General features: G+C 36.4%; 1 protein-coding gene across 2 annotated transcripts in view; it reads left to right on the top strand.

Moving 5' to 3' along the window:
- The window catches only part of LOC126463595 (pre-mRNA-processing factor 39), a 102150-nt gene that overhangs the window by 43243 nt on the left and 40084 nt on the right, over positions 1 to 18823 (top strand). For both annotated transcript variants that reach the window (XM_050096170.1, XM_050096172.1), the window contains exons 6-13: positions 4279 to 4571; positions 4658 to 4783; positions 5876 to 6024; positions 9532 to 9657; positions 14633 to 14819; positions 15186 to 15296; positions 15401 to 15565; positions 16300 to 16435. In XM_050096170.1, the coding sequence (XP_049952127.1) occupies positions 4279 to 4571; positions 4658 to 4783; positions 5876 to 6024; positions 9532 to 9657; positions 14633 to 14819; positions 15186 to 15296; positions 15401 to 15565; positions 16300 to 16435 (1293 nt within the window). The remainder of the gene's footprint in view (positions 1 to 4278; positions 4572 to 4657; positions 4784 to 5875; positions 6025 to 9531; positions 9658 to 14632; positions 14820 to 15185; positions 15297 to 15400; positions 15566 to 16299; positions 16436 to 18823) is intronic.

Genomic DNA, 18823 nt, shown 5'->3' on the forward strand with positions numbered 1-18823 from the left:
TTCATCAAAGAACAAAATTCATTTTATATGTTTATTAGTTTCAGAAACATAGACATGCCAAATCGGATGATTCTTTTTAATATGTCCACATACTTGAACAAAAATAATCATTAAATTCTCTTTGTTGCATGAGGTTACTTCTGAATGAACACCTGTTACATAAATTAATATATAATTCAGTAAGGGAAATAGAATTCTTAATTTAACTCATCATTATGTGTAAAATTCTAGAAGATATTGTGATAGAATTTCATGATCAGTTATTGATTATTAAAGCATCATCTTTGATAAGCGAAGTGGCAGAATGTAAACAATGTGATGCTGCAGATTGCCTGAGAGTAACTCAACAACAAACTAATAGTAAGGATTTAGGATACACTAGAAACAGAATGACTGTCGACACCTAAATGTGAATCATCCCTGAAGAACAAAGTAACAGGGACTAATTTGTTTGTAAACTGTTTAATTTTATTTTATTGATTTTCTTGATATGAGGCACTGCAAGTATTTATTGCGCATTATTGTACATCTAGTTGTAAAAATCTATAGCACTTGGGCAACAGACTATCAGTAGGACGTAGACATAACACTTCACCAAAACATCTAACAGGAGCGATGAGGATCATTCACAAATGCAGGAAACCAGCAGTGTTATCAGTATGTACAATATATCCCAAAAAATCACTGGACACACAAATTTTCCAGTTTTCTGAAATACTAACGGTTTTCTGTAATTTAAATAATGGGAGTGTGGCAGCATACGTGGATGTGATTCTAATATTTAGTATGTGGCGGTCATTTTTTATTCTAAAACTAATACAGTTAGTCAGTATAACCTGTAAAGGCTACAGAATTTAATAATAAAGTGATAAATTTAATAATAAAGTGATAAATTTAATAATAAAGTGATAAATTTAATAAGTCTATAAGAGATTTCAGTTTTCTGTCTTTTAAAAGTACCCTGTGTCCTTAACTAAACAGGAAGAGAATATTGATGCTACACTTTTCAGAGGGGCATTCTGCCTGGGGTAAGAGAAGCTTGATCTTAGACCTCATGGTAATTCCAGTGGCATTATCTCATATAACTTTACACACTTGACATCACAATGTATTTCAAGTGTTATCTCTGATGCTATATTACGACTGATTTTTTTCTAGAAGACTGTTCCTGCTCAAAGGCAAAAGTAACAGATGCCCTCCCTCAATATCTATGGCAGGGCAGTATATTTTTACTGCATGGAATAGGATTTGAGTGAGTCCATGTTGAATTCGGAAACTGCAGCATATCAGGCATCATTAATGAATCTATAGAAGACATTATAAGTGAGTTTTAGGACAGGAAGCAGTGACAATATTCTTACAAACAATGGTTTGGAGGGGGAGGAGGAGGAGAAAGTGATACTACGTATTTTTGGCTTAAGTGGTGAAAAATTGTGAAAGTAATAAGGCATATGCAGGTTTTATGTTATTACCATATACAGGAATATTAAATCTGAGGCATCAAGGAATCTTCTATTTGGTATGTGTGGAACTAGGGGGCACCAGTGTTTGACTTCATTAATCCTTTTCGTCCTGTGAGCATGTCTACACTTCATACTACACTATTCTCCAGATGTTGTGAAAGTGTAATTGCATGCTGCTTGGATTTTCCTAATGTGCTACGGACATCTGTATGTATCCTGATCTGCCGAAGTCTCACTGCTCTGGTTATGTTACTTCCATATGTCTGTGAATAAGAAGTTTCGGTTATTTATCATAAAACTTAAGTCTGTTATTGCGTGTTATCATTTGCAAAAAACCTATTTTCTATATCTTGAATTGCTTATGAGCTATAATGATTGTTGTGATCACATGATTTGCAATGTGTGAGGATGTGAAGGAATGCCTTTCATGCGGCCATGCATCGAATGTAAAGGCAGTTACTTGAGAATGAGACGATATATCATTCTGCTCTCTGTTTTAAATAAAATTTCGATATCTTGTCTACATTTCATTCACTGCAATGTATAAACTAAAATCAACCATTCACAAATTTTATCAGATGCATTTCTACTTCTGTAAACTCTTCAAAATTTTGTGCAGTACTTTACTTCATTTGATTCAGCACAGTAAGCTTGATGGATAAGGGAAAGAAATTCAATTCTCCGAGTAAAGATATCGAACTGTAAGATGTGCAAAAATCAAATTTATTCATGTAACAGCTTCTGCAAATTGCTTGATAAGGATTTCATATTGGCTGCAATGCCATCTTTCAGTGCAGGCACCAGTATTTGGTGAGCAGTACAGGAAAAACAAAAGCTGCCGTCAGCATGGAAGGCAGTGACGTTATCAATAGCAGCAAAAATGTTAAACAGGTTCAAATGTATGTAGGCTTCAGTAGTTACGCAGTAGTGAAGAGGCTGGCACAGGAGAGACTTGCACAGATAGCCGCACCAAAACAGTCTTTGGACTGAAGACCACATCGTCAAATCTGCTTTTGTTTACAAGTGGTAGTGTTAACCTTTTTCCCCACTTAGGATATTTTGTACCAGTGTGACAGAGTTATTTTGATTAGCCAGAATGTTTCTGAAATGAGAAAATTTGTCCCAGGTGGGATGCCCTTAAGCTCTTGTCCCATCAGCTCTTCCCAGACACAAATTTGAGGTTTTCTCCCCCTATACTTGTGTGTGTGTGTGTGTGTGTGTGTGTGTGTGTGTGTGTGTGTGTGTGTGTGTGTGTGTGTGTGTGTGTGTGTGTGAACATATTTTTTTTAAAAAAGGCAGACTCACCTGTAGAAAATCAATACTTGGAGCACAGAAACTTGTAACAGAAAACAGCATTCACACCAGCTCTCACCGAGCGAGGTGGCACAGTGGCTAGCGCGCTGGACTGGCATTCGGGAGGACGACGGTTCAATCATGCATCTGGCCGTCCTGATTTAGGTTTTTTGCTATTTTCCTAAATCGCTCCAGGCAAAGGCTGGGATGATGCCAATGAAAGGCAACTTCCTTCCCCATCCTTCTCTAATTTGATGAAACCGATGACCTTGGTGTTTGGTCTCCTCCCCCAAAACAACCCAACCCAACACTAGCTCTTTTTCTAGCAAAAGTACATGCATTCAAACACATGACCATACAGATCCCAAACATTCACTCCTGTGGCTACAGCAAGACCAGTTATTGTTAGTTGGTTTTTGAAAGCAGTTGCCTGAGCTGATGCAGGCAACGAGAAAGTGGCAAGTCTTCAGACAGATGACTGTGACTACACAACAAGATAAGAAAAGTGCAGGGGGAAACGCTAAAAGAGATGTAAGAAGATTAGGAGGGAGAAAGGAGAGAAAGTTGTAGAGGAAGAAAGGGACAGGAGGGAGAGGGAGACTGGTGATGTTTCTGGCAGAATTGGAGAAAGTTAAGGTTCTTAAAGTAGGATGAGTGATAGCAGGATATGTGAATTTAAATTGTAAGCCCATTAGGTGGGAGACTGTGTACCAGACAATATTTCAGAAAGAGATGCATGCATGGTGTTTTGTCAGCAGGAAGAGTGTTTTCAGAATTGGTGGAGGTAGAATGAGTAGCGATTCATGGCCAGATGTTCAGGAGATGTAAGAAGTGACTGAAAGAAATAATTAAGAGGTTGACTGAGGTGACCAGATAAAGAGCATGAGCTCAAATTCTAGTGTGAATATTCTTTTCTATTAAGTGTTTCTGTGTGTCACATATCAGGCCATTACAGGCAAGTGGTTGCCTCTCCCGTATTTATGTTTATACGAAAAATATCCTCCTGCCATCTGCTGACTTCATGTTCACTAAAGTGTGAGAACTATAGTTGCTGCCTGGTTCCTTCCATTGCATAGGGCAATGAAAAAATTTGGTTAAATAAAGTGAAAGCTTCGAGATGAGTCTTGCAGTACAATATGTTGGAGGCAGTAGATGTGTTGTGACCAGAATGAAGCAATTAATACTTACCCCAGTGTTTTTCTAATTTGGAACCCTTACACATTAATTCACTGAAGTTTTTATATTTGTGAACTTGGTTGCTACATTTATGAATGAGTTTCTTGTTGCAGTATTGCCAGTTCAAGGTTGTATTCTACACACAAGCACATCATCTTAAGTATTCACTGATATTTTCTCCCTTCCATACAGAGTGTGTGGGAAGTGTCTTAACACACAAAGAAGTTTCATTCATTTTGTTAAATGATGACTGTGTCCTTTGAAATAATAGGCAGTAATTTAGTGAACTATATGGAGCATTTGTTGTCATTTTCAAACAAGCTATGTATTGGCTTAATTATTACAGGAATGGGAGAAGCAGGGAGTGGAAAAAAGAAAAAACGTTCCTCGGAATCCCAGAAGCGCAAATTACTTGATGGTGATACATATGATCCCAGTTCACCTACCTCTGAAAATAGTTGTGATGAGACTCCTGCTGCGAAGAGAGCTGCTTTGTCATCAGGGTCGTCATCTGTGCCAAAGGCTGCCACTAAATCACGAAAATCGCTGCCTGAATTGGAAAAATATTGGAAGGCTGTTAAAGAAGATCCTGCAGATTTCACTGGGTGGACGTATTTACTTCAGTATGTGGATCAGGAGGTATTTTAATAAAATATTCAATAGCCTATTTTATAATTAGAGACATACATTATTAGCGTCTTAAATGTTGTTTATTTTGATTCCAGAATGACATAGAAGCCGCTCGGGAAGCATATGATGCTTTTCTCTCTCACTATCCTTACTGCTACGGATACTGGCGAAAATATGCTGACTATGAAAAGAGAAAGGGAAATAAAAGGAAATGTGAGGAAGTAAGTTGTTTGTTAAGTTGTTTGTTCAGATTCAGTGATCCTGGAGATGTAAACTTCATTGGAATTTCTGTAATGACTTTTTCCACAGAGGACCTTATATTTGCCTTAATATTTCAGTAGTCTGGTGTAGGAATAAGCTGAATGGTAAAGGGATTCCTTTGCAGTTATTGTACTGCTAAGAAAAAAAGTAAGTATTGAGTATATATGAACTACATAGCTCATTTTAAAAGAAATATTTCGTTTGACAAGATAGGTGTGGAGAAGAAGTGGGAAACTACTGGTCTGAAAATTGCCATGTTTTTTCCAACAGCTTCAGCAGTACGTGCCCAGCATTGGCAACCGATTTCTTGCTTTTGAATGGCAATAAAGCAGTGAGGATGTCTGTTGTTATATGCGATGGTAAATGGAAATATTTGGCACAGATAATTCTCATTTGATTTACATTAAATTTAAATAAAATCATACATTAATTTTATTCGTTAACTCTTCAGTGGAATTAGGTTCAACAGGCTGCTTAAGAGTAGAAGAGCTGCAAGAACTGAAGATGAAAAAAGCCAGAGAATTTCGCACACTGTGCAATGTGCGAGTAACATTAATTTGTCTAGAAGATAATAACTTGGCTTAAAGATCTACAAATAATTGCATAACTAAAATTTTGAATCTTTGTAGTAAGTTATGTGTTGGCATTGTGTGAAATAACCTCTGAAGTACGTATTTTTGAGGTGATCGGGTATAAGTAAAAATGCATCATATTAATGTATGTTGTTTGTATATGGCATCTCTTAGTTTATATTTCTTAAACATGTTGGGTTTGTACAAATTAATGTATGTATAAAAGCATTCAAAGTCTCGTGAATCGAGCCAAGCAAACTGAAGATCTGGACAGGAAGAGTTTTCAAGGACTGTCTTCAGAACATCCAGTACAGGAGCTGGCCAAACTGTGTAAGCTGATACTGTATTGCTAATCTGGCTGATACCGTAATTTGATTAAGGATGCAATTTTTATGGGTTTAGGCTATGTTGAATTTCTTTAGATGTTTGCAGAAAAGTGGAAACTGGATTTTTTTTTAACATTTGCTGATATATTTGTAGGTATTTGAACGTGGATTGAAGGCAATTCCTTTGAGTGTAGATTTGTGGATTCATTACCTAAACTACTGCAAGGCTACATACCCAGATGATGAAACCCACTTACGATGTCAGTTCGAAAAAGCTATAAGTGCATGTGGGATGGAGTTTAGGTAAGACTTCAGAATAAAAATATTCTTAAAACTCCTCATTGTGTGTGTGTGTGTGTGTGTGTGTGTGTGTGTGTGTGTGTGTGTGTGTGTGTGTGTTTGCTTTATACTAGTCCCATTGTTTTTCCACACACATTGGCTTTAATTGCCTTGGTGTAAGTTAATTGTGTATGAAACAAAATAATTAGCATCTTCTTATTGTCTCTTTATGAAACTTTGGTTGTTACTAAATAAGTAATATGTAGGGGCCTGAAGGTCTAGCATTTATTTCTGGCTAAATTCGCTTCTGTTTTTGGCAAACTCTGTATTAATAAGACTATCATCCCCCCCAATTGGGCAGATGGTAACCAGATCCATTTGCAGGTTGCCTGCCTAATGGCTTCCTGGGGCAACAGCAGTTTGATTTTCAGTATTTTGCATTATTACTGGATGAATTTAAAAGTTTAAAATACTGTCACAAACAACTAATTAAGAGATATAATCATACATTACAACACTGGACTTGCATTTCGGGAGGGTGACACTTCAAACCTGCGTCCGGCCATCCTGACCTAGGTTTTCTGTGATTTTCCTAAATCACTTCATGCAAATGCTGGGGTTATTTGCTTGAAAGGGCAGTGTTGACATCTTCCTTCCCTAATCTGACAGAACCAATGACACTCGCTGTGTGATCCCCTCTCTCAAATCAACGAACCGTATCTTCAAAGTTTAATGAAACAACTACTGCAGTTAGAAACTATGTGTTTATCTTGTGGCAATGTAACTGATGGCATGCAAATGCCTGGAATTTGTACACCCAGTATTTGAGAATGAGAGCACGTGGTGACTTCCAGCAAATTTAACACACAATTTCAGATCTGTTCAAAAAATCCTCCCGCTGACACTGCCACAACATTATAAAAGAAAAAAAGGTTATTGCTTACTACATTTCTCCTGTTCATGCAGTAAAACAGCAGCATAGGGCAAGGCTTTTAATTTATTACTTCCTTACTACTAACTCTATTCACAACAAAATTTGCTGACAATATCCACTTATACCACTGGTTGTCCCTGCAAAATTATATTATGATATGATGAACAGATCAGGATATTTGCATAATAAATATTGAGATGCAGATAAACTACTTTTGCTTAAAATGCAGTGCGAATTACCCAGCTTATATTCACCTAGTATTTCCTAATTGGAGCACTTAATGACTTAAAACAAACTTTAAGCATAATTTCAGGCCTTTCCAAAACTTTTCTGCTTGTTTAAAACAAGTATTTAGCATATTAACCCGTTTGTAATCAGATTTTTGAAACTGTTTTATACATGGCAGTTAGTCTAAAAAATCGGGTTTACTGGTTTGCATCTATTTTTGGCAATATTTGTATGTAAATTTTGTTTGTTTGCAAGTGATCAGGTGTACATATTTAAAAGGTTTCCATGCTACATCTGAGCGGACAAACCTTTATTACTTTGTAATTGACTGTTTAAAACAAGTGGTATTTAGGGAGCTGTTTGAGTGGAATGTTTGCTTTGAATAAACTTACAGATTTTCTTCTGAACTGGTGTTTGTTTTTTCTTCTTTTGGCTCAAGGCTTTCAACAAATTATGGTTTTTATTGAGAAGCATCAACATTTTCCTGCTGATGAATAGAGTACTTGAGAGTTTTGGTTTTTCTCTTCATCATTTTTCTTTTCATACCCTATTCAACAAATACAAAATCTGCAGAATACTGATTTTGACCTTTAGTGGGCTTTCATAAGTGTGCAAACCATGTATTTGACAGTGCTACAGGTACTCAACATAGAAGTAGAATCAAAAATAGCTTATATGTTACGGTAAGACTTGTTAATTTGCAGTCAGCTGTGAGCATAAAAAAAACTAAAATCATAACCACCAGTGTGGAGAGGTGGTGTTTGTGGAAACAAGCTCTGCCTCAGTGTCACAGGGTAGCCAGTCAACACCCTTGTTTTTTTATTTCTACAAAGGCAGAACTGAAACATGATCATAGTGATGAGTCCCTTCTGGTGCTATGAAGATTTCTAAACCAAATCTATGGTGGACACATTAGTCACTTTGCTCATTTCAAAACAAGAAAAGCAGATTGGCAGTGTCATAAATGAGATTACTCAGGTTTGACCAATGCCAGTATTTGATGGAACCACAGTTCAGAATGCCAGCCACCTAATACGGTCACATTGAAATGGCCACATTATACCAACTTTTGAACTTCGGCTAGTGCAAAAATGTACAACTTTCTGGAGAAGGAGAAGGAGAAGGGGAGGGGGAGGTGTGGACATTAGGATTCAATGTCTCCTTGACAGTGAGGTCATTAAAGACGGGACCTAAGCTTAGATTGTTTTGGTAAGCATGGGGAAGGAAATAGGCCTTGCCTTCCAAAGGCACCATCCCAGCATTTGCCAGGAGTGATTTAGGAAAATCACAGAAAACATAAATCTCGATGGCCAGATGTAGAATTGAACTCCAGAGTGTCCAGTGTGCTAACCACTGAGCCATCTTGCTGTACATTTCTCTGGGCTAACTAAAATGCTAGGTCACATGGCCGAGTCTTACTCTGCATTACGTGGAGTCTGTCTTATGCAGGCCATTCAATTGCCCACAACTGGTGTGACACCAGAGCACCAAACACATTGATACATCATTGCATTCATGCGCTTTTTATATTGCAAACACATTTTTATGGGCATTATCTTTCCCTGTTAAACTTCACCAGATGATGTCCAATACCAGCAGCTGAAAATTGGCAAAATTTTCAATATAACTACACAGAAAATAAAGCAACTAACTACAATAAAATAGTTCATCACAATACAATTTTCTTTGAAATAGCATTTATTAAGAATTTTGTGGTTTCATTTTTTGAGGCAGAATTCATTTGTATTCACATTTGTCACATGTGTGAATTTTTTTGGGTCCCTAGCAGTAAGCCTCGCATGTGTGTAAATAATTTGAAAGATATATTTTGCTGTGTTTTGCTGTTTACACATCACATTAATTAGTAACTTCAAATTGAAAAACTTATTTTCACTAACAGAATTTAAATTTGTTTTTATAATGTCCTATAGTAGCAGTTTACTTAGATAGCTAGTCCAGATAGCTATGGATTGACCATCGTCTGTTGTAGTAAGAAATATACGTGGTGCTAGACTAGTAACTAAATATTTAAAGTAATATAGTGTTTGCTTGCCCCTGGTAATAACTTTATTACAGTAAATATATGTAATCATGATGTTGGTCCTTGGGATAGTACAATGCCCATAGACATTTTGATAACGTGGGAATGAGTGACCTAACATCAGTTATCAAGTACAGTTAAAAAATGATGATAAAGACAATGTTTACAATAACTCTTTCTGAATCAGTGTCTCTTTATTAAGCTTCAAAATGTTCTTTTGTAATTCTGGTTAAATGTTTATTTTGTTCCTTTAAATATCACTTTTAAATGATACATCATTTTAATCTCATGTTAAAATATGGAAATAAAATTCGTTAATTACTTACAGGTCTGATCGCCTTTGGGAAAGCTATATCAAATGGGAGTCTGAAGGCAAACGGCTGCAAAATGTTACAGCATTATATGATAGATTACTCTTGATCCCAACACAAGGCTATACAAATCATTTTGACAAGTAAGTGTTAAACTCTACATTTTACTCTTAATACTAAACCTTTAACAACCCTTCAGCTCCTGTCATGTGAAATTCATTGTTAAAATAACTGAAATAAAAAATGCAATTTAAAATGGCCAACAGACTCTCACAAGCAAGGCAGGAGGTGCAGCATCTTTTCACATATCTCGTGGATAGTTAAGTGAAACTAGATAAAGTTATAGTGCTCTGTTATCACTGCAACATTAAGCTTTCTGAATCTATCTGGAACTAAAGTAAACTTTAAAAAAATTAAAAATTGTTAAGGAATCCTCCTAATGTACTTTGTATGCATCTAGCAAGACTGACATTTAGTCATTGTATGTATTTGTGGGTTTAAGAGCTTAGGATCCCATAGGTAAAGGTATGTTACTTGTCAGGGTGTGAAAACACTCACCTTTTTGTGAAAAAATATTATTAGGAAAAAATAGAATTCAATGGGAGTGAAGAAATTTTTGAACATGGTTTTACATCTATGTACTGGCTATCAGAATAAGAGGGGAAAGGACTTGAGCAAACAATACTATTCAAGGATTAAGTAAGAAGTCTACTCAGAATGAGAGTAAGGAGACATGATGCAGCATGAAAGGAAAATAGATATTTCTCCAAACTGAATTTCCTCTTAACATATACTTCCATCAATTGATTAACTTGTTTGTTGTTATTACTACAAGTAATATGACATTACAGATCCCATACACGAAAGTGTCATGTAAAATATTTTTTAAAAAATTCTTCATTCTGTTACATATATCACTTGATATGCTACCTGATTTTTTTTTCCTTTTTTTTCCCCTTTTCAGTTTAGTTTTATGAGTAGAATTCATGTGTATTTATTATGCCACTTTAACATCCCTTGTCAATTGTTCATACAAACTTTCCTCGCCCATATTCGGTGTAAGAGTTCCTTTGTAACGTGAAGGTAAGAGTGCGATTATTAGTTAAGGTGGGATGAATTGACTTCATTCAAGTATGTAACCGAAATTTCAAGATGCTTCAACAGTCACCAATTCTCAGCTAATTATTGGGCCAAAAGTGTCTACACTGGGTGTATATGCCCTGGGGAAAAATGAGATTTTTTCATCTGGCGGCAATTTTTTAGAATTCCAGAAATTTTTCATTTTTGTGGTTTTCAGTTTTGAACTTTTGTAATTTACTGATACTCTAACAGATAGTATTATAGGCCCTTTGCTGTTCCTTATGTATATAAACAATTCGGGAGACAATCTGAGCAGCCATCTTAGGTTGTTTGCAGATGACGCTGTCGTTTATTGACTAATAGTCATCAGAAGATCAAAACAAATTGCAAAACAATTTAGAAAAGATATCTGTATTCTGCAAAAATTGGCAGTTGACCCTAAATAACGAAAAGTGTGAGGTCATCCTCATAAGTGCTGAAAGGAGTCTGTTAAACTTTGGTTACACTATAAATCAGTCATATCTAAAGGCCGTTAATTCAACTAAATTCCCTGTTGTTGTTGTTGTTGTTGTTGTGGTGGTGGTGGTGGTGGTGGTGGTGGTGGTGGTCTTCAGTCCTGAGACTGGTTTGATGCAGCTCTCCATGCTACTCTATCCTGTGCAAGCTTCTTCATCCCCCAGTACCTACTGCAGCCTACATCCTTCTGAATCTGCTTAGTGTAGTCATGTTTTGGTCTTCCTCTACGATTTTTACTCTCCACGCTGCCCTCCAGTACTAAATACCTAGAAATTACAAATATGAACAACTTAAATTGGAAGGAATACACAGAAAATATTGTGGGGGAAGGATAACAGAAGACTGCATTTTATTGACAGGTCACTGCGGCAGAATCTTCTTAGGAAGTTCCAGTCGCCAACTTTATCTTCTGAATGCGAAAATATTTTGACACTGACCTGCATAGGGAGAAACGATCACCGCGATAAAATAAGGGAAATCGGAGCTCATGCAGAAAGATATAGGTGTTAGTTCTTTCCGCACACTATACGAGATTGCAATAATAGAGAACTGTGAAGGTGGTACGATGAACCCTCTGCTAGGCACTTAAATGTGATTCGCGGAGTATCCTTGTAGATGTAGATAGAATTTTACTTTAGCCCACTACTGCAGAATAACGCTGCTGCAATGAAACATAAAAAAGAGAAGTTACATAGAAAATGTGCCATTTACAACACCAGAGCACAGTACACACACGAGCATCTGCAGACAGCAAAAATTGTCAAAGGCATTAGGACTAAAAGTATGCAGTACTTCATAATAACAAACTGCTTTCGATGAGTGTGACATCACAAATGTTTACATTTCTAGCGGGTCATGGAAAAATAGTGCGAATGGTGGTTTGAGAAGTGTTACTTTCAAAGTAAATTTCCTTTTTATGCAAGATTACGTTATGTGTGAGAATGTGCAATGAATTCCTTAAATCGCAGATCATTTGAATCTCATTCAAAACTTAAAATACTTTGAGGACCAATCACTTAGGGTAATTTCAGACCCAGAATGCCAGCTATTTATGCCATTATTTACAATTTTACTGGTGCATTTGTGTTTTATATAGCTTAAAGGGTAACATCTGCTAAAAAAAAAGACCAGTTTTATTTTTGAAACATAGCTTTTCTTGTAGATATGCTGTATGTATATTAATTTAAACCATTAACTTCAGCTATTTGTTTATATCTCCACTTAAGTGATGTTGCTGTTGGCTGGCTACATAATGAGTCCTATGCACTGAATGTCAGTTGTCATTGGCTAGTGAGATCATGTGACATGAGTTATGGTTATAATGTTGTAGTACCTGTGTTATTCTGAATTAACATGCGAAGTTCTTTTGGACATTAATGCATTTCTAAAGGAATAGACACTGTGGTGACTACAGCCATTACGAAATATGTTAAATGTATTTGCAATTGGGAATGTGGACAACCATCAGCTGCATAATGACGACATGAGGAAGTTTGGGTCCGGCTGTGAGTTGTGCATGGATAACCAAATGGTAAGGTGACCGCTCGTGATAAGTGGCAAATCCTGCCCTTGCACAAATTTTCATTGTCATTCCATTCTACAACTGATGGTTGTCCATATTCGCAATTGCGAATACATGTAATGAGCAATGATTGGCTGACAAAAGTGCACCACACAGCACAATCTCAATTTCAGTGCTTCAGAAGCTGCCATGCTGTATTTGCTGAAATTTATTCTTTCATAATACATAAAAAGTAGTGTATATGTTGCTGCACATCAAAGCTCTTTTCAAAATGTACTTTTTTGCTGGGTTTTGTTTTCTAAAGTGCAGGGAAGTTCTGCTCCGACATATAAAATCTTTATTGTGCAAAAAGGTGGCAAGTTTTATAGCTCTAAAGGAAAGTATATTGTCACTTAACATGGGAAAAAAATGTATTTTCACCTGGGGTGTAGTGTATTTTCATCTGGTACAAAGTGTGTTTTTAAGTGAGAAATCTGAGAACTTCCTTTTTCTTGCCAGTGTATACACCCTGTTACACAGTCAGCCTTCTAGTGGCTATTTATAGGTTCAATACAGTATGTCCAGCCTCATAAAATTTCTGTGTTCTGAGCTACAAGATTTTATGATTAAAACAGAAGATGTACTTCATTCTCTTTATTTCATAAAACATTCTCACATTTGCATGAATAGAGGTAGTCAAGAGAGTATATCTTACCTGGGAAAGATCTCAGCTTGAGTAAAATGGTTGGGAAGTTGCTCAGTGTAAAGTACATTATCAGACTTCATGGGAATAAAACTAGAGAAGTTTCTCACAAGCGGAGAACATTCTCCAATATTATTATTATTATTATTATTATTATTATTATTATTATTTAGTGAACTCTGTAGCATACATCAAGCTGTGTTAAGTTTCACAGAGTTTTTTTAGTAAAAATGGTAGAATTTATGCAGGTCAGAAGGCAAAAAAGACTGGCATAGCTCAAAGAAATACTGAAAAGAAAAGCTGTAGATGCCTATACAGGGTTAACAATAAAGGCATACTTTAGTTGATGAACTTACTTCTGGGAAATCGTGAAACACGAGGGGGTGGCATGTCAGACGATGCGAAAATGAAAATAATTTTATGCTATTTAGTTGAACTAGGTTTTCAGACTGGTGTAGAAGTAGTATGCGCCAGACAACTGTGTCGCAGATACTTTCAGTTATTTGTCATCATGGTTTCTCACAGCATAAATCATATTTTGTTATGTTAGAAATAAGCAGGCAGATCAGAAAAATTAATAAGTAGTTTATTACAAACCTAGTGATCTGTTTCTTGTGATGAAACCTCATGAGTGACCAATCAAGTACTTGGCGAATGGGTGAACCATTGTGTGTCATATTAACCAAAATTATCTCATGTTAGACAACTCTGGGTTCCTTTTTGGAGTCAATTAAAATGTGATGCATTCTTAAGTTTTCACTCATGTAATGTGTTCACGTAACTAAATAACAAAAAAGTTTCCCGCGTGTTAAAAATTCAGTAACATCATCAGAAAATGCATTTTCGTAAACTGTCTGTAATCACCTTAACAATTTGTTGCCGCACATAAAAGTGAAATCAAAATGTAGTGGAACTCTTCCAGAACACATTGTTACCATTTCTATATTTGTACAATAAACCATTTGCGGAACTTCTCACGGTGGAATTGAGGTAATAAGAACGAACTCCTCAGAGGATATGCTTTGAATTTTTTTGTATGAAATTGAGAATTTTCTCAGGATTTTTTTTTAGTCTTCTGCTGAGAAGCTTTCCTTTTTTATTCATATGATCCACTGGCTAACTTTCTCTGGGCAGCATCTCCCCTTATTGTGGATAATGGTGCCAATCTCAGTGTTTGCAGGTATGAGACAGGAACTTTGTTTTGCAAACAGTAGCAATTCTATGATCTAAGTATGTAATCATCTGCCTGCTAAATTACTGTAATTAAAGTTGCAATTTTGCATGGACTTGAGCATTAAAAGTCAATGCTTATTATTAGTTTTCAGGAACACATCTCGAGCAATCCTCCTCAAAAGGTGTTGTCCGTAGACGAATTTCTGACTCTACGCCGTGAAGTTCTCCAAATGCTGAAGCAGTTTGATCAGCCTTTAGCCAGTGACGACACTGTTCCAGGTGAAGAGACTGAAGCGCCACCAGGGGAAGAACCAGAAGAGCAACCAACCACGGTCAGTGTCTCTTACATGTGTAATTGATTTCATTGTGATGTTACTATTGGGTGGCAAAGGAAGGCAATTATGAGCTCTGTGATTTCACGTATGATATATAAATTACTATAGCTGACAGTTATTGAATTTTGCTATTATGGTGGTGTTTCCAATCAGTCTTAAAACTTCAAAATTAATTTGCTATCAGTTTAAAATGTAAGCTCTATAGCTTAATAGTTAACTACTAGGGTTACAAAATTATTTGTTGGTCTGGATCTCATTACTGCACTTAATTTGTCGGAATTGTCTAAGAAAAAGGTGAAAATTAAAAAAGTCAGAAAGCTGAACACAGATGGGTAATGTTTGTGACTCTTTTCCCTCCCTTAGAAATCTGATGAAGAGACTACGGCATTGAGAGAGAGAATTGTTGCAATACGGAAGAAAATACACAAAAACACTGTCGCTGCTGTAGCAGATCGATGGAACTATGAAGAAGGAGTAAGTGCTCCTGGATTTTTCATTATATTGAAAATACTTCATAAAAACATTGTTATTGAATTAAATATGATCCTGCATAACATAATCTTACTTCTTTTTTGTAGATAAAACGTCCATACTTTCATGTGAAACCATTGGAAAGATGCCAGCTGAAAAACTGGAAAGAGTACTTGGACTTTGAGATAGAGCAAGGAGACAAGACTCGCATCATTGTGCTGTTTGAAAGATGTCTCATAGCGTGTGCATTGTATGAGGAATTTTGGATAAAAGTGAGTTTTATTTTTCATCAGTTAAAATTTGTAAATCAAACTGCATAAAACAAGATATGTTTAAAATTCATAGATTGGAGATTGTATTAGGTATGGTATGTACAGTGTAAATTACAATCACTTATTTTTTCACAGTGTTAAGAGAGAAACGGAATAGAGTATTGTGTAGGATCATGCTGCTGAGAGGAGTGATAACTAATGACAGCTGGAATGTGTGTTGCAACAGTATGTTGAGGTGTGCTGACACCTTGAACTACATTCTTTCTACCCTGTGCATCTGTTTTCATGTAGCTTTATTCGCTTTCCTTTCACTAACCCTTTCTTGCCACCTTCGTGTAGCATAAGGAACCGGTCTTTGGCTTCTTTTAAAGGATATTTCCACAGTCCTGTGAAGTAGAACACTGGTAATTATGGATATTGTATTGTTTATAAGCAAATCAGGTATGTCAGTCTTATTTGTTACGCATATTTCCTTGTGTATTATTGTAGTTCCTTTGTAATGGGTAACTGAACATTTAAAATTTACTTGTTCCATTGTTTTTTCTAGATTTTTACATATCGTGTACCCACTTAGTCTTCTGGTTTTGGAGAAATATTGCCAAATTCTTATAGCTAAAAGATCTGCCCCATTTCTCATTTTCTAAATGTTTATCTGTAACCATTAATATAGCTGTTTTGATCTTTGTGTAATCATAGTTTGAATTTGTTAATACAAATTTGATATACTTTCACAGTTCATCAGGTATCTTGAAAGCCTGAAGGAAGATATGACAGATAAAATAAGAAATGTGTATGAGAGGGCATGTACAATACACCACACAAAGAAACCAAATCTTCACCTTCACTGGGCTGTGTTTGAGGAGAGTCAAAGTGAGTTCCTGAATATATCCTAAGACAAAATTTTGTAATATTTCACTAGAAATTTTAATCCTTCCCATGCTTGAACATATTGTAAAAAGATCAGCAAAAAGAAATTTTCAGAAAAGCATACCATTTATACATATTAACCCTTTTAGTGCCAGACGTTTTCTCAAAAGATCATGCTAAAAGTGCCATGCGATTTTACAGTAAAATGCAGACCTCTGCCAGACTTGCAATAAAATCTAAACTAATGCATAAAGGAATGTAATTTTTTTTAATTTTTAGGGGATGCTGCTGGCTACAGTAATATGTGCAATACACATTGTCAAAGAACATATTTTCAGAGAAAAAAATTATTTTCATGGTGGCGTTTATCGAAAAAAATTAAAACTTTGATTTCAGTTTACTCTGAGACCCATCATATGATGACATACTCAAAAATTTCAGGTGTATATGGAATCTCTGTAGTTTCCTTAAAAAAAAAAAACATAAAGGAATAGAAATTTTTTTATTTCGCTAAGGAAAAAATCAAAAAGAACATAACATTATAAAAATAAAAAAATTTTAAAAAAAGTTTTTCTCTGAACGTGTTCTCAGTTCTTCAGTCATAAATCACTGACAAATGTGAGGTTGCAGTTATGACAACAACTTGCACACATGCTGACCAACACCTGAAGGATGCAGTCCTTTCTTGCAACAAACACATACTGTTCGTGAATGCCGCTTCTTATCCTTCGTAGAACAAACACTACAGTAGCGTTCTTTTCTCCCCGGAAGAGTCTCTACACCATTTACTGTTGGAGCAGGTACATTTATATCTATTGCACTTGTGGTTGTAGTCCTTGCCTGAAACCACTGTTGAGAAAGTTTGCATATGACTATGCTGTTAAACTTCAGCCGTGTCAGTGGTTTGTCGCTGGGGTTTAGGCTTCCCTTATACAAAAATATGCATTTAGCAACATCCTGGCAATTATGCTGAACACTACCTTCTTCCACATCTTGACAGTCCTCCTCTCATCTAAATAGCAGTATGCCATCATATCAGATGAGTCAATGCCACCCATATACTTATTGTATTCAAAAATTACATCTGGTTTCTTGACCGACTGTCTATTACGTATTGTCTTTTCTGATGATGTAGCAGAGGATGATGTACTCACAAGGAGGACTGGATTTCTCTGTGATTGCTTCTGTCTGAAGCCACAGAGAAGTATAAAAGATTTCTTGAAAAACTTTAGCTGACCTACAGCATAATTCGACAGAAGACCAGGTGGCAGGAATTTTCTGTTTCTTCTAATTGTTCCTGTTAGATAAGTGCCAACTGAATACAGCTTTTCTGCCAGAGGAATAGATGTAAAAAGTTATCGCAAAACACATGGTAACCTTTTTGCATGTAGCTCCCAAGAGCTAGTAGTTTCATGATGACTACATATCCCAGGCCATTCTCTTTTATTTCGTTTTTGTCATCATCCCTTTTTGCACCATGGAATGCAGAAAACCCTAGGCAGTAATTTACTACTGAATCACACAGCATCCAAAATTTGACTCCCCATCTGTGATGATGTTTATTGGGGAGGTACTGGATTAGCTGTGAGTGCGCCTTCTTCCCAACAAGACTTTCATCTACACTCAGTTGCTGGTGTGGAGTGTAGTACCGACGGAAAACATTGTTGGCAATATCCACCAACACTTGAAATTTGGCTGTTGGATCATATAATGGGTGACCAGGAGGGTGAAGCTTCGAATTGTCTACAAAATGTAAGAACCGTAGCAACAATTGAAACCTATTGCATGAAAACATTTGCGAAAACCACGATGTCAGCAGGTTTGCATCAGTTGACCAATAACTAAAAATCGTCGTTTTTTTTATCAGTCCCATATTCAAAATCGCTGCTATAAAAGCAATCATTTCTGCTACAGTTGTTGGTTGCCACTGTTTGATTCTCGAATTTGGCGATAAATGCGTTGACTGATTCACCTGGCGAGCATATCTGTTAGTCTGTCACCATAATCGTAAGCAGCTGCTGCGAGAAGAACAAATTGAAAAAATCAATTGATGTGGTGTTTGCTGGTATATGTTTAGGGCCTGGTACTTCTGCATACACAAAGCTTGGAGGGGGCGGGTTATCTGATGCCTCATCCATTATTTCAACAAAAGTATTTGCACAGCAATTCAGTTGTTTGGTCGTCGTCGTCATTTGCTGACGCACAATAGTCACTTGAAGAAGAAGAAGAAGACGACGAGTCCTCTTCTCCACCGGACATCTCATAATCCGATTCACTTTCTGCAAAGCCTGCAAATTCATCTTCACTTCCACTACTTATCATATTATTGTCTAAATCGCACGTATCAAACCGCAACTTCGTACTTGACGACGCCATGCTGCCGTGAAATAC

Source organism: Schistocerca serialis, chromosome 1 (genome assembly GCF_023864345.2).
Source record: "Schistocerca serialis cubense isolate TAMUIC-IGC-003099 chromosome 1, iqSchSeri2.2, whole genome shotgun sequence".
Classification (NCBI taxonomy): domain Eukaryota; kingdom Metazoa; phylum Arthropoda; class Insecta; order Orthoptera; family Acrididae; genus Schistocerca; species Schistocerca serialis.